Source organism: Cyclopterus lumpus, chromosome 22 (genome assembly GCF_009769545.1).
Source record: "Cyclopterus lumpus isolate fCycLum1 chromosome 22, fCycLum1.pri, whole genome shotgun sequence".
NCBI lineage: Eukaryota > Metazoa > Chordata > Actinopteri > Perciformes > Cyclopteridae > Cyclopterus > Cyclopterus lumpus.
In genome coordinates this window covers 17,583,497-17,606,640 of record NC_046987.1, presented here as the reverse complement: position 1 = coordinate 17,606,640, position 23,144 = coordinate 17,583,497, and the positions used below count along the sequence as shown (strand labels likewise).

The 23,144-nt window shown below is 42.0% G+C and overlaps 4 protein-coding genes across 9 annotated transcripts; 2 read left to right on the top strand and 2 right to left on the bottom strand.

The window, feature by feature from the left end:
• Positions 1-31: 31 nt before the first annotated feature.
• Positions 32-11,239, top strand: nusap1 (nucleolar and spindle associated protein 1). 3 transcript variants are annotated; one of them, XM_034562909.1, is made up of 13 exons: positions 32-510; positions 941-1,040; positions 7,999-8,067; positions 8,187-8,381; positions 8,536-8,707; positions 8,859-8,951; positions 9,061-9,173; positions 9,292-9,342; positions 9,425-9,597; positions 9,921-10,084; positions 10,184-10,297; positions 10,393-10,498; positions 10,602-11,078. In XM_034562909.1, exons 2-13 carry the CDS (start codon positions 942-944, stop codon positions 10,687-10,689), a joined length of 1,437 nt encoding a protein of 478 aa, XP_034418800.1. In that variant the 5' UTR covers positions 32-510; position 941; the 3' UTR covers positions 10,690-11,078. The 3 variants fall into 3 exon arrangements, with proteins under 3 accessions (XP_034418800.1, XP_034418799.1, XP_034418801.1); XM_034562908.1 differs by having other exon boundaries at positions 39-510; positions 10,181-10,297; XM_034562910.1 differs by lacking the exons at positions 32-510; positions 941-1,040 and adding an exon at positions 7,512-7,846 and having other exon boundaries at positions 10,181-10,297; positions 10,602-11,239.
• oip5 (opa interacting protein 5) lies at positions 5,723-7,558 on the bottom strand. Of its 3 annotated transcripts, none has more exons than XM_034562915.1 (5): positions 7,220-7,558; positions 7,011-7,077; positions 6,456-6,578; positions 6,215-6,296; positions 5,723-5,951 (listed from the first exon to the last, which is right to left on the bottom strand). In XM_034562915.1, the coding sequence occupies exons 1-5, from the start codon at positions 7,389-7,391 to the stop codon at positions 5,859-5,861; spliced, it is 537 nt and encodes a 178-aa protein (XP_034418806.1). In that variant the 5' UTR covers positions 7,392-7,558; the 3' UTR covers positions 5,723-5,858. The 3 variants fall into 3 exon arrangements, with proteins under 3 accessions (XP_034418806.1, XP_034418807.1, XP_034418804.1); XM_034562913.1 differs by having other exon boundaries at positions 5,747-5,951; positions 7,011-7,140; positions 7,220-7,488; XM_034562916.1 differs by lacking the exon at positions 6,456-6,578 and having other exon boundaries at positions 5,745-5,951; positions 7,011-7,140; positions 7,220-7,491.
• Positions 11,076-14,240, bottom strand: ndufaf1 (NADH:ubiquinone oxidoreductase complex assembly factor 1). 2 transcript variants are annotated; one of them, XM_034562912.1, is made up of 5 exons: positions 13,923-14,240; positions 12,709-13,242; positions 11,862-12,047; positions 11,694-11,768; positions 11,076-11,546 (listed from the first exon to the last, which is right to left on the bottom strand). In XM_034562912.1, exons 2-5 carry the CDS (start codon positions 13,216-13,218, stop codon positions 11,406-11,408), a joined length of 912 nt encoding a protein of 303 aa, XP_034418803.1. In that variant the 5' UTR covers positions 13,219-13,242; positions 13,923-14,240; the 3' UTR covers positions 11,076-11,405. The 2 variants fall into 2 exon arrangements, with proteins under 2 accessions (XP_034418803.1, XP_034418802.1); XM_034562911.1 differs by having other exon boundaries at positions 12,709-13,245; positions 13,923-14,169.
• On the top strand, positions 14,188-22,609 carry rtf1 (RTF1 homolog, Paf1/RNA polymerase II complex component). The gene is made up of 18 exons (XM_034562907.1): positions 14,188-14,550; positions 16,036-16,146; positions 16,251-16,401; positions 17,164-17,365; positions 17,469-17,586; positions 17,770-17,881; positions 17,983-18,121; positions 18,217-18,394; positions 18,560-18,642; positions 18,737-18,824; positions 18,988-19,095; positions 19,190-19,267; positions 19,360-19,481; positions 19,630-19,687; positions 20,300-20,377; positions 20,487-20,585; positions 21,111-21,225; positions 21,561-22,609. Exons 1-18 carry the CDS (start codon positions 14,344-14,346, stop codon positions 21,665-21,667), a joined length of 2,154 nt encoding a protein of 717 aa, XP_034418798.1. The 5' UTR covers positions 14,188-14,343; the 3' UTR covers positions 21,668-22,609.
• The last annotated feature ends 535 nt before the right edge of the window (positions 22,610-23,144 follow it).

Sequence of the window (23,144 nt, the reverse complement as noted above, 5' to 3'; positions counted from 1 at the left end):
CCTACATATATAATTATTAACGTGTCTATTTTTTGTTTTGCCATACTTGTGCTGTCAGTTGTCGGCAGTAAACGCACCACGAAGCTGATTGATAAATGTCAGAAAAAAAAGAAAGAAAAGAGGCAGTACATCCGGGGCGGGCTTTCAGATTGATTGACTGGTCAACGGCACAATCGTAACGCTCTTCCGTATGCTGGTAGTAACAGAGCGAAAATGGCGTAGGGCGGAGGGTGTGCGGAGACGGTGGACGAGGGGACCTTCTCCGTTCCCGGGACGGAGGAAGCGAGAAAAGCGGGACCCTCCTCGGTGGTTTATCGGTTTTATTCTTCTCTCGACGTGTCCTCGCCCGGTCGCGGGCCCCCTCTTTCACGGCACCCGGCGTATCCGTCTGGTTCGGGAGACCTGGACGTGTCACCGTAGAAGAAGAAACCCCTCTGGCTTCTGTTTACCATTGTGAGCTGCAGCAGCTCGAACCCCGGTGGAAATACCTCCGCATCATTTCGGACCAAGGTCAGTCGTAGCCAGATCCTTTCCGCACATTATCCTCGTTTTGGTGGAATTGACAAAGAAGGAAAATCCACTCTTATATTAAATACACATTTTGATAATTGAATGATGATTAGTCACAAGACTCGGTATCTACACAATCCGACAACTCTCTCTTTTAGCTGGACGTGAAAGCACTTCGATGGACTCATTGAACCATTTACAATCAATGTTTCCATATTCCATGTTTTTTCTAGGAACTAAATTGGAGCTGGAGCAATTGTGATAAATGTTTCTTATTTTTACATTTTACAAACAGTCAATCGGTTCATTGAGAAATAATAGGCAGATTTCTAGATGATATTAATATAGTTTTGTCTTTCTGCTGCTCGGCTGTAGAAGTCACTGGATAAAATTGTATAATGAAGAAATTACATGTCCATTGTTATTCTAGGATGGCTTCTCCAGTCGATGTAGTTGTGAAACCAGACTGGAGGAACATCTCCCTTCAAATCGGCACCATTGACAGACCACGTCCACGCAGACTCCTGGAGGTAAAGGACGAGGAGTCATTGTGAAGATGACCTCTTTTGAGCCTCTGGGACAAGGGTGCCATCCTTCCTGCTGTTGCTGGCACTCTGCCCGCCCCCTAGCACCCACCCCCCCACCCCCTGATGCTTTCTGAAATATTTTCTTTCTTTCTTTTTTTTTAAAGATCCCCACCTGCTCTGTTATTAGATCAAAGCAGTTCGATAATGAACAAACTAAAGACGCAAGATACTGTAGCAAAGATCACAGGGTGTTTTTTCTTCTTTGCACTACCTCATCGCCATTACAAGCATGATCAGGACAAGTAACTTAATGGTTGTCACAGCCGTTATATGTTGTTCCTGGATTCATTTAGTTTTAGAGGTGAATAGAAGGCAGAGCAGCCCAGAAGCACATGATGCATTCTGTCATTTACTGTAACTACGACCATTTTGAGGACGACGTTGACTCACTCAAACTGTGGTGTCCTATGCATCTGTTCCAAAGCAAGTACATAATGTAGTATTTTTACCCCACGGGTGTCATTTTGGTGCTCTCCTTTGTCAAGTCTGCAGGTTTATTCACCGATTTAAGGTAGAGATAGAATTGGCAATATCCCCCTGGGGACTTTATCCCTGAAATTCGGCAAATTACGGTGTTTAAATTTAGTTTTTTATTAGGAAAGTCCAATTTTCTTCCCTTACTGTTTTCTTAATTTTGTCTTTGTCTTGTCGCCCCTTGTCTTACTTTCATTTTGGCGTTCTCAGTGGATGTGTTCTCTCGTTGTCCTTCTCCCCTTTAACATGAGCTCTCATGTCAGACATGTACAAACAGGACATTATTTAAACACTGCGGGTAGAGACAGAGTGCACGATTTGATTCCTTTTGTGTCGGGCCGGACAATAATTCAATATGATTACGTATCGTCTTTCACTGGGATCAAATCGTTTGTCGTGATACACAATTACATCGTCTAAATTGATAATAACAAGCACCTACTAACTAAAAATTCTAAAAATATCAGATTATTACGAACTACAGTTCGTAATAAAATGATAAAATACTCATTTGTCAAGTATTTAATCCACACAAGTATAAAAAAACCATGTGGTTATCTCATAAAGACTATTTATTTATTACTAGAAAACATGCAGTATCATGATATACATCGTTATCGAGATATGAAATGACTTATATCGGGTTAGAGGATTTTCTTCCCTGCCTTACTTTTGTGTCATGAACCGTGAGAGCAAATAACTGAAAAGTGAATCTGTCGTATCAAACGTCTCGCTTTGTCTCTGCCCGCCTTTCTTTGTCCAATAAGACGAGAGATACCGGCGCTGGAATAGCAGCTCCTTTTTTTTTTTTTATTATCCATGCCTGCCTTGGATTTGTCCTCACTGAAAGGAAAACCCCTGGTCTTATTTCTTTATCCTTTAATTTCCCTTCATTTTTATATGAAAAAAAAGAGAAAATGACGGGGAAAAAGAATTCACAATTACCGGGATTTGTGCAATATTTGATCTTAACTGTCATGTTGTTGACCAAACTGTATATTGTATAAACAAGTGACAAGTTGTTTGAAAGCAACAAGATCACCAATGTCTTCCATTAAGATATGTATAGACTCATGTGCATTAGCTTATTTAGCGGTACTGCGGTGCCAACATTACAGTAGCCATGCATGACCAGTAGTGACGCTTGCTTCATGAAGAAGAGTGAAATCAATGACTAAAACTAGACTAAGCTGGAGCTCAAATCTGTGGAAACCAGTCAATTAAAAGGTGGTAGATTGACACGTGAAACCGTTTTGATTAAACCACATTAAGATGCAGCTTCTTCAATCTTAAGAGCTCCCTTTTTATTCCATGTGTAGGGTGTGGAATAAGTAGTAACAAAAAAAAAAGAAGAAGAAATACAATAAAGTATGGACCCAATCAGGACATGCAGTTAATACGTATTCATTCAAGTGTGTAGGCTCAATATGAGTAAGTCATTTCTTACACAACTGCTGTAGGATTCTTATCTGGAGAAGAACTCTCAAGCACCAAAATAATTCGATGGTAATTATGCGACAGCTCCCAAAACAACAAGTCTCAGATGTGACGTTGATGGAAACCTTTAGAGAAATGTTATATTCTAGAAGAGTAGTGCTTTAATCTTGCTCTTTAATCTTAGATTTGGGTATAATTGGTAGGCGTCCGACATTATGTTTTAGTCTTAGAATTAAAGATATGTCATGAAATTGCATTGTACATAATACCTCATAGTTTTGAGATGCGAGATGTTTTAATCCATAAAATTGTATTATAGTTTTAGAAGCAATAACCTACAATAATGCATGAGTTTAGTTCCAGGGTGTAGGTGTTAAAAGGAGTCTGTAATATGTGTCTCTGCCCCCCCACCACCCCCCTCTCTCTCTCTCTCTTTTTACACCTCCGTACGGTAGCTATCTTTTAGTCACCTTTTCTTTGGGAGCCGTATAATATTTAGCTTTAGAATACAGTATCGCTGATAAAGGTTTGGGGGGATACTTCCTGCAGAACAAAGTGTTTGTGAGCACAGCTGTAGCATCATGTATTACAGACGGAGCAAAGTCAATACTCGCATGTTTCCCTGCCTCGTATTCTTTAACACCAAAAAAAAACAATAATCCAAACGACGCGGTACACGAGAGATGCTTTCAAATTCGACCCTTGTAGCATTTGTACATCCACAAAACCCGCCCCTTCCTTGAGAAAATGTAGACTTTCAGTAACTCCGTGGCTGCAAAGGAGTTACTGAATGACCTTTGACCCTCGTTTGAAAAGCACTTTCTCTCTACTACGAACTTGCACTGTCATCATCGCCATCCTGTCTTGGAATACTGTGTTCTAAAAACCCTGTGATGCTCTTTTGTGGGGATTTATAATCACAATTTATAAACAAGTAGCTGTCTCGCAACATGAATATATGGGTTTCAGAAGGAAAAAAATATATATATATATAAATATATATATATGCATGATATAGCGGACTAATGAATGATTTGTATTGCATGCAATAATCCAACTTTGTAATGTAAATGAGTGTAACTAGGCTATTGAAACGTTCATATCAGATGTTCTGCGACAAGGTGACAACCTGGGGACGGTTGTTGGACACAACAGCAAGCGTGTCGAAGTAGCTTTGATCACAGAGTAAATTGCACCAAAAAGAAGAAGTAACGGAGAAGGAGTTGTGGGTGTTTCTGCTCGCTCACTCTTTCTCCATGGCGGTTCAGCCACAGTGCAGCTGAAACACACGGATCAGCCTTCGTTCCCATGAAGAAGAAGAAAAAACAACAACTATACAAGAGCTTAGGATAAATGATTAACGACATTACTTTGTTGGTGAACTTTTCCACTGAGGAGGTGGACTGTGTAGAAACTATGCACTCCAGAGGGAGGATATGGGCATGCTTATTACGTGTGAGCCTCTTGTCTGGTTTTGTATTCACAGGAAAAAAAGAATAATACAACAACAACAAAAAAGAATCTGTATCAGAAATTCAGCAATAAAATGCAGCATGGTGCCAATTGGATGGCTGCGTGTTGATGTTTACTTGCAGTTGGAGTGTTGTTGCCGAATGAATGACGTTGCGTACATCGGCGTGCTCGTCACATGTCAGAAAGACAAATTATTAAATGACAAATAGAGTCACTACATTGTTTTTAAAGCCTCACCACTAACCGGCCACACACATTTATTTCGCTGTATTTTGAGGTTATAGATGCTTATTCTCTTACTTTCAGACTGTACGCTATGGATCTGGATGCAATTGGCCTAGCTTAGCATAAAGACTAGGAATGGGGTCAAACCGCTAACTGGCTGGCTACCTTCACCTACAAAGAATTAACAGATTGTGTGTTTATTAAATTAAATAAAAAAAGAGAAAGAAAAGAGAAATCAACAGTTTGTGGTTTTAGAGGGAGTTACTATGCTGTTATAATTTGCACCAAAAATACAGACAAAACCTGATGAATTATATCTAATCTTAACGTCAAAACAAGTTAATTAAAGGGGAGACAGGAGAATAGTTCTTGGGAGTTTAGTTAATGATAATAATTAGGTTCCGACTACGTTTCAGATATAAACAGTAGATACTGATGGTGGCCGATACATTTCAGTTTTTCGGTAATTTCCCAGAAATGTAAAAAGCAGGTACAAGAGGTAGAAAGTCTTTGAAACGGCACAAATCTTTTTTTTAAGTCAACAGTTTTACACCTTTGAAGACTATTCATCGTGTCATTGCAAAAATATGTAACCAAGTACATTTCCTTAAGTACCTATTTGAGGGAGTCTGGATTCTGCTCAGGACTGTGAACGAGCCTAATGTTTCATACATTTAATTTGATTATTAAACAGAAATTGAGGAAATGTTCAGATCCTTTACTGCAGTTTAAAATACTATGTTTTAGATATACAGATATAGAGGCACAGTGGTGAACCGGTTTGATCCCGACCCGGCTACTCAGTGCAGCCGGAAGCAGACACCACAGGACCTGAAGAAATATGTGAGCTCAGTCACACCACTGCTGCCAGGCCACTGGCGGATCTGTGTTAACACCAACACTAGCCTGCAGTTTAAAATAGCAGTCAGGAGGAGTGTGTTTAAACCGCACCACAACAAGTCTGCAGTCGTTGATCTAAACTTATGAATGAGACCCAAATAGTATTTATTTGCATCAACAAAAATGTTTAATGGAAACACAAAACCCGAAGAAGAAACGATGACAATTTACAAGACAAACTGGTCCAAAAGAAGGATTGGAGAACAGAGTAGAGGACACGTGGACGAGGAGAAGTCCTGTTGCCTGTGCACACTACTTGATGAATTCACTGTTGACACTCCCGTCAGCCAGTCTGCTTTTGATGCGCGACATCTGATCCAACTGCGCTTCGAACTGCTTCCTCATCTGCAATTATTCAAAAGGCGAAGCAAAAGACCTTCTTACAAACAGTCTATGTAAAAGTCGAAGGGGGGACGAAATGGATCTTTTAAATAGGACTCGTCATCCACTGGTATTTAATTGAAATGAATAAAAATGGCTGGATCAGACCGAGTACATTAACCTTCACAGAACAAGTGAGTGCTTATCATGTGTGATGATGAGATTATTATGAGAGTATTGCGGTTGTACGTTAAATGTATACACGGTATGACATCTGGTTGTGTCACCTTATTCATGCTTTCTCTGAGGGGCTTCAGATCAAATGCCAGTGAGGATGATGTCACCATTGAGCTGCGGTTGAGGATGTAACTGCGGAGAGACAAAAAGAAAAAGAAAGGAGAGTTGTTTTAATCCCTAACAAAAAAGCAATTCACGGAATGGGCAACACTCATAAAGCCCATGTTTACTTTGGCCACCTAGGCGGCCGTAAACCTGCACTCAAGAAGTCAACATGCCTATTGTGCTCACCAACTGATGTTGGCTTTGTGGAGGAGAAACATGGAGCGAACCGCGGCCAAACGCGACGGGGCAGAGTGAATGATTCTCCCCACATCACAGCGGCAGCCGCGACATTTCAGAGAACTGTAGATACTGAGAGGAAACAAAAGAACAGAAAACAAGCAGGAGGCAGAGAGCGACCTTTGAGTCGTCACTGTAGAAACAAGGTCCGTAATCACAGTCAATAGGAGGTGTTTTTTATGTGGAAACTCTTACAACTAGTCATGTGTGCTTTGCTCAAGGGCTCATTGAAACACAAATCCTTAATAAAAATACAGTGTATGTTCCCCACCCAGAATTGAGACCATTTCAATATTTTAAACCTAAATCTGATATACCATTACAGTGTATGGGGATGTTGTGATGTATGCATTACTTTATTGTTTATATGCATGTGTGAGTGTGTGTCTTTCAAAAGGTTGAAGACAACACTGCTCTTAAGATGTATACACTGATTTAGAGTAAGGTTAAGACACTTCCCCCACATGTGTTGGCTACTGACACTGTTTATTTTGAAGCACTCACCAACTAGCCATTTCCCCTTTATGTCCCGTTTCCATGGCATCACTGATGACAACATCATTGGTTACTCCTGAGGGGAGACAAGCCGCAAAGTATTGATCACTGTCGTGTTTGGGATTTAAGCGAGGTGGCCCTGCGAAACACAATGCAATAGGTTTTCCATTTTTACTACTAACGACGAGAACTAAGCGACACGCTGAAAGTGCACTTACTTATGCACACGATGCAGTCCATGCCTTTAAGTTCCCCACAGATGCCGAGGGAGTCCCCCAACACGGTGTTGCACTGCTCACAGTGAAGAGTCATCCGCTGTTTGTGTTCTGCCTCTCTGGCCATCTTTAAAGCGTGTGCACGTTGGATTAAAAGGCTCTCGTCAAATTCCATGTCAGAGAAAAGTTAACCTGCCGTTTGTCCCGCTTGAGAATTTGAACTCTTGGCACCAGAAAGCAGGAAGTCTCTTCCTTGTTTTGCCTTTTTTTTCTCTTTTTTTTTTCTTCAGTTTGCTCGGCGCAACACTGCCACCACCTGGAGAAATGTGGGATAATGCCGGTATACTGCCAAAGAACATCCGTCTCTTTGCTCTGATTGGCTGCGAGGTACATCCGGTCACGGCCCAGGAGCCAATCACACGGCTCCCGCTGCTGTGTTTTGAATCCGAGTACTTTTTTTAACCGTCAGACAAGCCACAGCTCGCGGTGCGTGGAAAGTAAAACGTGTTTATCGCAGATTTCTTCCCACGAAACGGAATAAACTATCACGCCGGGATGGATTTGGACTCCATGAAATATGCAGAGTTGAGGAGCCTCGCTAAGACGCTCGGGCTAAAAGCGAATATGAAGGTAACGTAGGTTTACTTTAGAAGTCATTCAGCTAAACTTCTCAGGTTATTGTCCAACTGTGCTACGCTAACGGTTATTAGTCCAACTCGCTAATGTTTGCGTTTGGCGCAATCTGCTCAACCAGCTAACATCGTTTTCTCCACAAAAAACAGGCCGATAAACTCCTGAAAGTCATCAGGCAGCATTATCAACGAGAAACGGACACGCAGGAGGAAAGACAGGTACCGTAACCCCGACCAACGATACCGTTTCACGGCCAAATAAAATATAAATCGTGCCTTTTTTTTAAATGAATACCTGATATGTATACATGATGTGTATTACTGGTGGCGTTTTCCAGGCTCAAGAGAACGATGTTACTGCGGTTCAAGGAGACGAAACTGTGACAGAAGGCGGTGCTCAGGGAAATCAAGACGTGTTCGGCCCCGCTGTGTTTGTGAACACACGCAGAGGCAGAAACGGTACCAAGAGGAAGATCTCTGATCCCGCACCAGCGACCGGATGTGATGCCAGGTCACCTCCGAGTGCTACAGAGGTACCTATAGCGCATCATAACATACTCCCTAGGTATATATGTATATTTTTTTTAAAGAAATAAAATAAAGGTACTAAGGTCTCTATGCACAAGGTTTCTTTGCTGCAGTGCGTTGCATTCATGAGACTGAACAGCTGTTGTTCCCTTTTTAAAGGGTGACACTGAAGTGGCTGCATCTAGTCCACCCTCTGGTGCTCAGGGTGCTAAGAAGAGAAAAGTGTCCTCTACCAAGGATTCTGACAAAAGTAAAACTGAGCCTCCTCAGGAGGCCGCTGGCAGTGAGCAGTCGGACATTAAGGATGAAGCACCTGTGCAGAGCAACACAGGTCAGTAATACAAATGTGTACCTATTAATATCTTCTGCTTGTTCCTTCTGGGGCCTAATGTGTTGCTGCAGTCGTATTATTGGCTTCAACAACAGATGTGATCGCGTGCTAATCCTTCATTCAACATGCATTTTTAAATGTCTGTGTCCAGAAAAAGCACCCCGAGTGGCCCGTGCCGGTAAAATCCCTCGTTACCAAGGACACCAGCAGAAGAACAAGCTGTTGTTGAATCCCGTCACCCCGAGTAAGTTCTTTGTTGCTCCTCCCAATCTCCTTTGAAACCAAAGATTCAGAGGCCACATCACAGTAAGGCTGAGGTTCTCCCACACAAACTAATCACTAATCTTTTATAGACTTCAAAAAACTCCACGAGGCACATTTTAACAAGATGGAGTCGATTGACACGTATGTCCAGCGAAAGACCAAGCAGATGGAGACTTCCAGAAGTTCCGTTAAAAAACCGAAGGTACTCAAAAGCTTACAACCCGTTTTCTTTATCCAGAAATATTTGTGTTCCGTTTGTGAACATGGGTGTTTTTGTTTGGTTATTTTTAATGTATGTTACATCTTTCTTTTTTTTAAAGAGGCTTTCAGCCAAAACTAAACCGCAGCAAGTTGAGGGCAAAGCTCAAGGGGTAGGTATCCTCACCAGTTGCAGTATATTGAGGTCATCCAGAGTGCAGTGACGGTGACGGACTGAATTCATGTGTTCTGCAGAAGGCGAATCAGAGTCTTGCGTCCATGTTCAGCCCCGTCCCCGTGGCCAAGAGACCAGCTGAGGACAGACGCACGCTGCCCTCGGCCAGCAAAGCTCCTCCAGCTAAACCTGCAGCGAAGGAAGACGCTCCGTTCAGACCGTCTGTCCTTTCCTCTCGCAGGGTCAATGTTCGGTGAGCCGCTTTTCCTCTCAGCGACTCTCCTGTGGACAAATGGTTTCCTGCCTTGACCTTCGTGTCATAACTTTTATTAATCTCAATAATCCGAAATACATGTCTGCCACTTCTACCCGTATGAGTGAAAGCAGCGTAAACATTCACTCCCCTTTTCACTTTGCCATGAAAGGGCACATTTTCTAATGATTGATGTCAGAAGAGAAACATGAAAATCTCTTTTTGATTCAATATTGTGAAACATGAAAACTGCCATGGGAGTCGAATGCATCTTATTGGCGTGGAGTTCAACGTGACGCTTTAACAGCCACGCGTGTTTGCAGGTTCACAGAAGCCACTCGTGACAACGCGAGCCAGAAGTCCTTGGTGAAGACGCCGGCACGGATGTCGCTCGGTGTGACCTCCAGCACCCCAAAAAGACAGGCCGCTGGTGGAGGAAAGCCCAAAAATGTCAAGATTTCGACTTGCTCTGCCACAAAAACTCCAGGTACCTTTTGCCTTTTTAATCCTATCCTTATCTTCATTCGCCAAAAGATGTGCGTAGTGTGAGCTTTAAATTTTTCCTCCCCGCTTACGTCCAAAGCAGCTTTTGTTTTCACCGGCAACACAAGCACTTCAACAAGCCCCGGGACACAAAAGAAGTCGGGCTTTGATCTAAAAGAGAGTCTTTCTCGTCCCCTCACCTACAAGCCTCATGCAGGTACAACACCACGTTTTAACTTCTGCTTCCCTGAAAATATTGTATCGTCAATAGACAGAGAAATCCCTGATTTTGTAATTTTTTTTTATTTATAGGTAAACTGAAGCCGTTTGGAGACAACCAAGAAAACACGGCAGCCAACAAGTCCCTGATTTCTAACTCTCATCAGAAGAATTACAAACAGCACCAAGTCCAGACGAGGTATGTTTAAACTGGAGGCCCCCGCTGGCTGTAAATGAGATTCCTATTAGAAAAGACTCGTACAACATCAGTCTCTTATGGATGTTTCTGTATCTTATTTTAGGGGAGCGAGGAGGGCAAAACACGTGGAGGACCGGAAGCAGAAGAAAGAGAGTATGCTTGGAGCAAGACGAGGCCTCGTCATGCTGTAAAAAAAGATCGTGCTTGTTTGGGGACATTTTGTACAGCCTGTTCTTCCAGTGTAAATATTTTGTCATTTCTATAGTCTCTTAGTCTGCTCATTTATTTTCTGCTTCTATCTAACCTTTTGTCTTTTTAGATTTGACTCGTGATGTTTAACACCTTAAAGCTCTGAATGAAGCTTTTTTATTTTTTATTAATGTGTTTTTGTAGAGAATCTCTCTGGTTTTGCTGCATTTAAAACTGTAATTTTGTTCTTTAGAATATGATGTGCTTTGTTTTAACTTTTTTGGAAAGGCCGATGAAAAAAATCCCTTGTCTGCATTGTTCATTTAAGTGAAAATTGCTATCGCGGTTTAGTCTTTATGATATAATTAAATCTGTTCCACAAAGAAAGTCACATGAAGTATTTTTTATTGTTAATGGTTCTATTTTTAGATCTGTTGGAGGAAAATGTGCCGCACACAGGACTTGGAACAAGATAAACCACTTTAATTTAATTTTTATAAAGCAGAAGATTGTTTCAGTTAATGTCCTGTAATTAAAAGACCAGAGATGTCACCTGCTACCTTGTGTTTCTCCTTCTACAAGTCCTGAATTGGCCACATTTTCAAAGTATCCCAGTCTGCTACAATCTAAATAGTCTTTTTAATAAAAAAACTCATTACGAAGAACGATGGATTCAGTATAACCTCGCCATTATTCAATGACTGTTCATTTCCAGTGTTTAAATTTCAGGATTTCTCTTGTACACCTCATAGGCAAACTCCTCACTGTGAGCATAATCTTTGCAGACGCCAATAAAATCAATCTCCAGCTGGAACGGACCGTCTGCTTTATCCGCCAAGGTAAATCCAATGGTGTTCATCTGTAAATACAAAAAGATGTGGGAAACGTAAACCAATGGGTACATTCGGTGAGCAAAATGTATTGGAACGCTACAGTCAAAGGTTTAAAGGCATCTTGAGGCAATTGTTACTTTGTCTTTCTGTTTTTGATGCCACGTTAACTCTACCTTGTCCAGCCAGACAGGGTGCTGGTCGTCTTGTATCCTCCCGCAATGTGTGAGGAAGAACTTGGAGAACGGTATCTGTAGATGAGTAAGAAGGGTTAGGACTGCTTACATTTCATATTCGACAAAAGAAAAGCAATCAAACAGCTTTTTACTTTAGTTTCTGCACACCTTCACATCTTGCCAGTAGGGTCCTCCCCTGGTATACAGGAAATAATTGTACATGTCATTTTTCTGGTGAGAGTAGTACGTTTCTGTGGCAATGCCGATCATCCACGGACGTCCATCACCGCGGACTCTCAAATGCAGGGTGTTGAAACTGGAGAGATCGTGGTGCTTTTTTCTATCGAATGAAGCCTGGGAGAGAAAACGTTTTGGGGTTAGGTGAAGGTCGAGAGCAGCTGAATCAGCCAGTGAACTGACGCTAATATAAGAATGGTCCCTGGGTTTGGGCAGGTTTTCATTGTGATATAAAAGGATCAATATAGGAGGAGGAACTAGTCAGTATTGGGAATTAATAATGATGGCAGTTGGTACACATATATGGCTCCCTGCCAAAGTGTCTGGAGGTAGATCTAGGACCATGTGACAAGATCCACAATTATCAATAAATGTACAAATATCTGTTTACTTGGAGAACATTACCTCTTAAAATTCACAAACAATATCAACATATGATTCCTAATATTTATAATCAGGACGATCAATTAAACATTTCCTGGCTCCTGCTCGAGGAGAGAAACCAACATTTTTGGTATATTTTAGTTTCCAGCGCCTGTTTTCAAAGACTTCTCAACCACCAAGAATATAACATTTAGGTTTGGAAATACTGAATCATATATGTATTTCTTGGGATAAAGTAGGCATATTTAAATATATTGAGTTGTGAAATCAGCCTGACAAGAGGCATTTCCAGAGAAAATACAGAGAACATGCCCAGTGCCCTCAATGGGCCAGGATTATATTACAGTAACTCCCAAACCTCATTAGAAGTGAATGTATGAGTTCTAAAACTGACCCGTGGTTGCTCTGAGCGCAAGGTGCAGTAGCCACTGTAGCGCGTTTCTCCATCCCTCGGAGGAGTCGAGTTCAGAGTCCCGTACAGAAAACAGGTATTATTGTTTTTGCCGAGCTTCAGGTGAACTTCGCTTTGGCCTCCGATCTCCCGATCCGAGGACACCGTCCACTGCTCCAGGCTCTCTGGGCCTCTGAACTCCCACATCACTCGGTTCTGCTCCAGCATGTGCTCAAGGAGGGGTTTTCCCTCTGGACCCACCCAGCGGTCGGAGAACTCCTTCTTCAACAGTTTGAAATGCTTCTTTATCCCCTCAAAACCCTTTGAGAAGCCAAAGTTAATCGGCTGCCACGGGAACTTGTCCTCTTTGGGCTGGCCGGGTCGTCTGTATTCACCCTGACTCACCGCTCTTCTGGGCGCAGTAGGAGGAGGGATAGAGGGGAGGAGCAGCTGCTGCTGGATGGAGCTCAGCAGCCTTACTGAGGGGAGACGTGTGATCTTTGGCAGATACATTTCAGTAGTGATGTGGACGGTTCACTGCTGGAATACATCGCACAGAAAAATAGTATCATTACACCTGAGTTACAGTGGTTATGGATCACGGTTAAAATAATCAAATATAAACATGTATGTGTACTGGCTTTACCGAATGAACATGAATATTATTTACATTATATTAAGTTTAGGAAATCACATCCTGTCTGCGTTTTTTCTTAAATCGGTTCTGTTCCAGGTGGATCCATTATGATTGGAACTCATAACTCAAATTGTACTTGCTGTTTCACTTTCTGGACTTTGTACACTAATACACACACACATGCACACACACACACACACACACACACACACACACACACAGTTGATGTGTGTTCATATTTGTAGCCCGTGTCTTCACATGTCCTGTCACATGGCTTTATGGTGCAAACCAGTTTCCTGGTGATGATTAAAAATATCTATGTATTTCCTTAAAAAAACACTTGAAATCTTTTGCAGTTTTACTTAATCAAGTGTTAAATTAACATACCGTATAAAGAAATACATGTGCTGGTCTGAGCTTTACACATGGCAAAGAGTTTCACTTAAGATGAGTTTGTCTTCCCTTTATTTCACGATAATAATTAATTAAGAAGACCATAGCAGTTTTTGAATCCATCATAATGTTGACAGCTCTAGTTAGCACATGAATGAGTGATACGGTGATATCCGTTTCTACTTACTGTGGTCATGTTGTTACAAAAAAGGTGACGGGTGGACATTTCACCGACTTCTTGGATTAGTCTCACAAAGACCATCAAGTTATCTTTTTAAAACACTGTAAAGGATTTGAAACATTTATAAACTGGTCTCATTTACAAATCCAACTCAACTCGCGGATCTACAGATTTAGCTTGATTTATCAGAGACCTTGAATGTAGCAGTGGTGCACCCAAGATATCTGTCCGGACTGACACACTCATTCTCCGTATGTGGTTCCCTTCTTAGCTAAAAGTCAATGTTCTCGTATCTAGGTCCAACTTCTGTATTTATACAAAGTCCAATAACAAAGTAATATGATAAACGCAAGTGTAAACATGTTTTTTTATTTCACCGCAGAGCCATACAACCCCAACCGTAACGGTGGTATAAGTGCGAGCGCGCATGCTCAGTCCTGCCTTTGTGTGGCTGACTGCAGAGCCAACTAGCTCGGTACTAGCAGCCGCGGCTAACCTCAAACATTTAGACGACACAGAGGTAGCTAGCAGGTTAGCCGCGCAGCTAATCATGGTGAATGTAAAGAAGCGGAAAGGTCGAGTCGTGATTGACTCTGACTCCGAGGACAGTGCTAGCGACGATAATTTAGATCAGGTAGGTGCGCGTTTTTTTTCTCTAGATTTTCTTACAAAGGGTTTGTTAAGTTGTCAGCACTTTGAGGCGAAGAGCAAATGTGCGCTAGCGGACTGTTTGCCTCGCGTGAACGAGCTGAGAGTGGGCCCGTGTTATTTACAATCCTCTCCTCCTTTCTCAGTAAACAGCCCGTCCCCAATGACAAATAAATGTTGGCTCTTCCCCCCTGCCTCCAAGTGTTTCCCTAAGGTATGCAGGACGGAGGAAAGTGTGCGGTTAGAAACAGTGTCTTTGCATCAGCTAAGTTACGCTCACGTTAAGGTTACACTCAACAGCAAGCGATCACCAGCCACCAAAATGCCGCGCCACGGGCCTTTTACAGGTTTCTAGTCGTAATCTGCTTGACAACGGCCGTGCATTGTTGGGGTTGGTTGTGGGGGGTGGGGGGGGGGATTCTACGAGAGCGGGACGTTTGCACACACTGGAGTCGTAGTGGAGGGGAGTTGCACTTGTATTAGCTGGAAGAACCCAATAATTTATTTGCCGAATGACGTCATGGGCGCAGAGCTGTCGGTCTATTTCGGTTGTTGTTGTTGTTGTTGTCAAATGAGCTCTGGCAAGCTGACAGGAGAGGCAGGAGGTCTCCGGTCTAGCGTGTCAGTCTGAGGAGCTGTAATGCCGTGACTGTGATCACCGTTAACCCCCCCGTGTACGTTACCTGACCGCACCAAGCAGTTCAACTCACAGACACAGGTGGTGAAAAATAGAAGAGTTGAGAGAAGTTGGTTTGAGATGACCTTGTTACCTTGATGAATACTTCCAACTTCAATACAAAGAACGGATCCGATACGAGACAAGTTGCTTTTAAATACTGCTATTATTTAAATACTAAATTGCATGCAATGTATTATGAGGGCCGGGGATTTATTTGAGTCTTTCTGCCATCAGCTCGCTGTGACTGATGGCAGAAATGCTGTATTCTATAATGACACAGACGTGGGGATGTGAATCGGTCACCGATGCAGTCCACTGGATCGCTGCATCCCTGCTTTGGGTTAATTTATACGGACTGCAGCGTTTTTTGTTATTTAGCTTTCTATTCTTGCTTCATCTGAGCAAGAATCTGAATGTGTTTTAATAACTTGTGACTGGATTTGGCTTTTTTTGCGCCCATGTTGTGTTTACCTGTGAGGAAACTGATCAATGCTATAAAGGCATGGCAACTCAACTGTATTTGGGAGGTTTGTCCTTCAATGTGCCTATTACAATATAACCCAGGGGCATGTGCATCTAACCTCTGCACGGGGCTTGAAAAATTGGATCCTAATGCATCTTCTGTGCAGCCTCAGGTGGATTTGCACCTGAATTTAAGATGTTCACTCGGGATTGGATTCAAGACACATTTTATTGCCCAGTATGAGCAGGGCTCTACTTGCATGATGCATTTTCCTCTTTTTTTTCCACGGGTGCTCTTTCAGAACCACATCAATGCATTCTCATTTTCAGGAGCTCTTGTCTTTGGCAAAGAGGAAGAGGGTGGATTCTGGTGATCAGGAAGAGCCAGTGAGCAAACCTGCAGCTTCCACAGACTCCGAGACATCCGATAGTGACGATGAGGTATGGCACTTGTTGTAGTCATTTTTCTGTCTGGGACACAACAACTTGTTGGGTAGTTCCAGCTATTTGATGAATCAAACTGCATTTTTCACCCTTTTTTCTAGTGGACTGTGGGTGGCACCAAAGGCAAAAAGAAGGTTAAGCCAGGAAAAGGGTCTGAGAAGAAGAATGCAACAAAGAAGAAGGTTAATAAAGCAACGGCGTCTGGCAGCTCAGATGGAAACAGCTCAGCTGAGAGCTCTGCACCAGAGGAGGGTACGTCTTCAGCTTTAATGGGGGGGCAGACTTACTTTATTTTATGTGTGCAAAACCACAAACGTTTCAGTCAAAATCTATGATAACAAACTCACTGTGGTGCAGTTGTACAGATGTGAAGCAACAGCTCCGCAAAATGACACGCACATCCTCAGGTTAATGGCATCTTACATAAAGTGCAAAGCAGAGTGGCGACACACATTCTGAACTTTAGATTACGCACATCACCGGGGTGCCATGTCCACGGGTATCAGGTGGCCTGGATTAGGTGACTCACTCACTCATCCTTTTTATCCGAGCTGACACAACATGTAACATCTAAGCTGCTATTTGTTTATTTGTTTTACGTTGTCAAGCTATATACTGCGTCCACATGTTCATGAAAAACCTGGGAAAGTCTTTGAGGAATAGTTCTGAAAATCTGGTCAAAAATCCAGCGCAAGTATCCAAGATGATTAAAGATATAAGTGACAAGAAAAAGATTCAGAAATCATGCCTCTCTGTAATTGCTTCCTTTCAATTTTATAAAACAAAAAATTAAATAGTTGGTATCTTTACGTAGTAAATTAAATATGTGGTAAGTGTCCTTCTTCCTTGGCCAATAATTTTTAAAATGCGTGTTTCACTGCTAAGAGTTGTCCACAAAATCTTTTCAGAGACGTATAAAATGGGTGATGACAGAGCTCAGGTTATAATTCATGAGTAGTATTTTGTCTGCACTCTGGATAAGAACTCGACTGAGTGATTTGTATTCTCTATCAGGTGAGGTGTCCGATTCCGAGAGCAACAGCTCGTCCTCCAGCTCCGACTCGGACTCCTCTGAGGACGAGGTGTTCAGGGACGGTTACGACGACGACTTGATGGGAGACGCGGAGGACAGAGCTCGCCTGGAGCAGATGACCGAGAAGGAGAGAGAGCAAGAGCTGTTCAACAGAATTGAGAAGAGAGAGGTGCTAAAGAGACGGTGAGTGGGGAAATAACATTACATTTAATTGAAAACGGCAACGGTTCTGCTTTTACTCTGCCTGCATTATTCAAGACGTTTGTTTTGTTTTTTGTTTTGACAGTTTTGAAATCAAGAAAAAGTTGAAGACGGCAAAGAAGAAGGAGAAAGAGGAGAAGAAAAAGAAGCAGGAGGAAGAGCAAGAAAAGAGGAAGCTATCTCAGGTTCAAGACACACAAGTGGTGAGTCCAGTTTCAGAGACATATTGTATGACATCTCATGCAGGAGATGGTATCAGTGAAAGAAAGAGTTCACAATATCCTCTGCACGAAACTATTCTGTCAGTATTATTTTATACATTTTAGTAGCGTTACACCTTTTCTTTATCCTGAGTGTGTCTGATTATCCCATCCACCCGTCTCCAGGTGATGTCACACAACAAAGAGAGACGAACCAAACGCGACGAAAAACTTGACAAAAAGTCCCAGGCCATGGAAGAGCTCAAAGCTGAGCGCGAGAAGAAGAAGAACAAAACAGGTCGGTGTGACTTATGTTAAGTTTTTTTTTTTTAACTTTGTGATTTCCGTGACAATTCAATCGGTTCCCAAAGATGACATTTCCATCTCTCTGGTGAGCAGCCGAACTGTTGTCCAAGCGCCAGCCCCTGAAGACCAGCGAGGTTTACTCCGACGATGAGGAGGAAGAGGAGGAAGACGACGACAAATCGTCAATCAAGAGCGATCGGAGTTCCCGTTCATCGTCTTACGATGACGACGAGTACGTCCTCTTCTGCTCTTATTGACGCTAAGCAATGCAAGACCGCACTTTTCTCAGGATTTACAAGTAACGCCTTGACTGTGTTCCACTCACAGTAAAGACGAAACTCCACCGAAGTCGCAGCCTGTTTCACTACCGGATGAGCTCAACAGGGTCCGCCTGTCCAGACACAAGCTGGAGCGCTGGTGCCACATGCCCTTCTTTGCTAAGACTGTGACCGGCTGCTTTGTGAGGATAGGGATCGGGAACAGCAGCAGCAAACCAGTTTATAGGGTAAGTTTGGGCTCCGGGGGGATGGGGGGGGCGTTTCTTGTACGGTGTTCAATATCAGATGATGTGCTGTTTTGTGATCCGTGACTCTTCACCAATGGATTTAGTTAAATAAAGTCAGATTTAGTGAAGTTTGAGTTAATTTGAGTGTTCCCTTGTTGTCGAAAGGTTGCTGAAATTGTGGACGTGGTAGAGACGGCGAAGGTTTACCAACTTGGAACATCGCGAACAAACAAGGGATTACAATTAAGGTGGGTACACTTCATACACATTGAAGTGGGTGATCAATCTTTTCCGTTGTCCGTGCGTACCAAAATGTGACTTTTGGTTGTCTGTCTTCCTCAGGCATGGCGGTGACACGCGGGTGTTCAGGCTTGAGTTTGTATCAAATCAGGAGTTTCTGGAAAGCGAGTTCATGAAGTGGAAAGAGGCGGTAAGTGTGCTTTTGAAAAAGCAAAACAATTTAAATTTAAATGTTGCAACAGTTTAAGTAGCATCTTGAATTTCTTCAAGAGACACGCGGGGAGCTGTCTGTTGCGCCTCTGGAGAAGATTTCAAGTTTGGGAGTGGGTTTTGATTATTAATTGATTTTCCAGATGATTGTTGCTGGAATGCAAGTACCGACTCTCGACGAGATCACCAAAAAGGAGCAGTCCATCAAAGAAGCTCTGAACCATAAGTTCAATGACAAAGACATAGAGGATGTAAGTATTTCTCTTTTAGATGTTAGTTGACTTTCTCTGACCTCGTGCATTATGCAGTGGAACAAAAATGTGTTTTTGTCTTTACTCGCTGCAGATTGTAAAAGAGAAGGACCGATTCCGAAAAGCGCCGGCGAATTATGCCATGAAGAAAACGCAGTTACTCAAAGATAAGGTAAAGGAAATCTGCAGGGACCCTAACTCTATCATCACGTTGTGGCTATCAGACTCTTTCTGACTCATTTTTGCCCTTATTTTTGATTGAAGGCCATGGCAGAAGAGATTGGAGATAATGACAAGGTGAAGAAGATCCAGGATGAGCTGAACGAGCTCGAGGAAAGAGCGGAGGCCCTGGACAGACAAAGGACCAAGAGCATCTCTGCCATCAGGTACACAAGCGACAGTTATCAGTGTCTTTGAATCTCTCTGCGGGAACTCTTTTTTAAAGATAAAACACAGGTTTGAGTTTCTGGCTTCAGATATATGGTTTTAAACTCCTGAATGCGATTGTTTTTGATTTTTCTATTTCTCATCCAGCTACATCAACCAGAGGAACAGAAGCTGGAACATTGTTGAATCTGAGAAAGCTCTTGTGGTAAGTGTCCTTCTTCCTGAAGCACCAACATTCATCAATATGCGTCTTTGACTGCAATGGTTTTTTTTATATAAAGGCGGGGCCGGTAAGAGATGTGTCTGAATTGATTAATTGCAACAAAATTATTTGATTATCGCACATATTGTTGCTTTCATAATTGAAGAGAAAACTGCTTTAAAATAGGACGTGAATGTGGAAGTGCGTGAAACCTCCTGTTGGCATCCCGTAGTTTTTCTTTTTGCACTGAAGGCGTGTGACACAAGCACAACAACAATGTCACTAAAGGATTGGAAGGGAAGATTGTGTACTCTGAATTATCTTTTTTTTAAAGGTATTTACTGCCTACCGGGATCTTTAAACATGACCCAGATGTTTTCCGAACGCGGCAGCACTCCAATGTGGCGGAGTTCGGTCGCGCTGCTGCTAACAGTGGCGTGTGTGTGCGTGTGTGTGTGGAGACAGGAGCCCTGTGTGTTGTAACATGAAGCCCCCAAATGTCCCAATAACACCGTGTCGATTTGACTGCAGGTTTTATCGTTACAGATCAGTGGTCCGAGCTATACTCCTGTTAAAAATAACCTCATTTTTAATGACTTATTTATTTTCTCACAGGCTGAAGGACAAAATGCCAAAAACCAACAAATGGACCCCTTCACACGAAGACAGTGCAAACCAACCATGGTGTCTAATGTAAGAAGCCTCTGATTATTTCATGTCACATTTCCGCTACGTTCAAATGAATAAACACCGCTGAATCTAATTCCGTTAATCTCTCAACCTGCTCGTTTCGGTTCTGCAGGCCAGAGACCCGTCAGTCCACGCAGCTATCCTGGCTCACCTGAACCAGAAGTACGGCTCTGGGTCATCAACGGACATTTGTGACGACATAAACAAACTGGTAAGCAGGACCAGCAGTAAGGGACGCAACGCTCCCAGCGCTTTCACATGACGGATGCTTGTTGTTCGGTTCCAACGGGAAGCCGCGTGCTTGTAGCACCATTTCTGTGCTGATGCTCCAGCTGGGGCACGTTTTGGCTTTTTTGTTGATTGACTCTGTTACAGTTTTGTCTGCTAATTGTTATCAGGAATGCTTTTTTTAATTTAATTTAATTAATTAATTTTTTTTTTAAAAAAGAGTAAATGCAATTCTCCGCTGTAGTGCTTATCAGAAATAAATGGCGACTTTTTTTAATGACCCGATGGACAACAAGATATTTTAAGGTCATGGCTGATATTATGAAACATTTATGTCAATGATTATTTGCTTATTATACATTTTTAAAAAAGACAGTTTTTTTCTTCTAATTTGATAAGAAGTAAAGGGGATGCCAAGTGAAAAATAACTCTACTTTTAAAGGAAGATGATAATCTTTTATTTAAAGTATCTAAATGTCTAATCCTTCCTCTGTTTGTTATATTACAGGGGCAACTAAACTCAAAAGACAAGGACGGCCCCAAGCCGGACACGGACCTCTCAGAGGACTTGTTTAAAGTTCATGATTTTGACGTTAAGATTGACCTCCAGGTTCCCAATGCAGGTGAGATTATCTTTTACCAATGTTTTTATTTATTTGCTTGCTCTGCTTGGGTGTATGTTTTACCAGGGCTGGTCAATATGGAGAATATCACAATATTGTTGACGATACACTTTGATATAGTGACAATACTGTAAAGGTTGACTATTGGTGCTTTCACGAATATACAGTGAGATTTAAAAAAAAAAAAATAGTCGTCAGTAAGTTCAGAAAATTGCATCCTTTTAAAACCAGGAAAATAACTTATTTTAGAACTTGGCCGCAGCACAAAGTTTTGGTACGTTAACCGCAGCACTTTAGAAACGAGGCGCATCAATATCGCTGTTGTGTTCCTGCAGAGGCGAAATCTTTGTCCGTGAGCTCCAACGCGCTGCCGGTGAAGGACGGAGCTCCCCGGAGGTCCCTCAACCTGGAAGACTACAAGAAGAGGAGGGGGCTGATCTGATGTGGTAGTCCATCGTTCAGTAACCACATTGCATGTGTAATTGACTGCGCAAGAGAGAGAGAGAGAGAGTGTATGTGTGTGTGTTTGTGTATATGTGTGTGGCTGAGAGAGTGAGGGGGCGTGTGCGTGACTCCCAGAGGACGTATGTGTGAATGTTGATACAGACTGTTTATCTGAACACAGAGGAAATACTGATTGAGCAAAGATACCATTTTTCTCAAAGGATCTCTCTCGGAGGAAACTTGTCCAGATATTTGTTGTTTTGTTATTTTTGCTTTATCGCACACAAACTTGTATATTGAGTTGTGTTTTTTCTTCTTTTTTTTTTTTAATGTATGTATTTAACTTTTTTCGGGGGGATCTTCTGGCGCCCACTGTGTCTTTTTTTCTGAAAGGACACAGCCCTTGTGGAGTATTACCTTGAACAAGGACACTATGTTAGAATACTTAGATTGTTGAGGTATTTTGAAATTACTGGACTGGATATCTAATGATCCTCAACAATAAATTACTGTCCAAAATCTTTCCCCCACTATATGCGTGATCATCTGCTCTGCCCTTCCATCCTGATTTTTAACAGCCTTGTGGGTTTTTGTTTTTTTTGCGGAGTGTAGATGATCACCTTCTCTGACTCGACCGTGTCTCTGGCCTGCAGAGACAAATGTGAACAGTTCTGGACATTTATCACTTTTTAAGTCTTTGAAACTACTCAATTTCAGAGGAACCCTTTTTCTATGACTGGTTATAAAACTGTTGCTTCATTTCTGTTTTCTCTTTGTTGGTTGTTCATGGGATAACTTTCCCTGCCCATAACTCCCAGAGCAGATTCTATGTATTATCGATTGTGTCCATAGTCAGTTCCTGTATTGATGTGGCATGCCATGTAAATATGCATTTTGGAGTGAGTGCGGAAAAAAACAATAAAGAGGCACTGTTTCATAACTTCTGTGTCAGTGTGTCTATTTGTCAGTCTGCAATCTAAAGGTGAGACACGACAACACAAGTCACCAGCTGAGGTTGTTGTTTTATTTTTACTATTGTTAGTGTAATATAGTACATTTTTAGTATATGGTTGTTTACATTTAGGATTTTTTTGGTTACTCAAGTTACATTTAACTACCTAACTACAGTTTAACATAACATCCATTATTACCCTACACAGGTTGGTTCTCACAAGCATCAGATAGCAGATGTGTGGAGGCGTGTACATCACTATGGATTAAAAGGAAGAGCTCTGGCCTTAGTGTGCTTTATTTAAAATGATCAGCTGGAAACTATAGCTTGAGCTATTTAAATGGGCTACTTTATTCATATTCAATTTAAAGTAAGTCTTGTTGACTTCTAAAATAGAAGTTGATAAACGATATTACACAAAGTCTTCAATTCAATTTAACGCTAATGGCTCTTCATAGAATATATTTTGTTCAGGGGAAAAGTTGATGAATATAAGTATGCTTGTTACGAGACAATAAATACT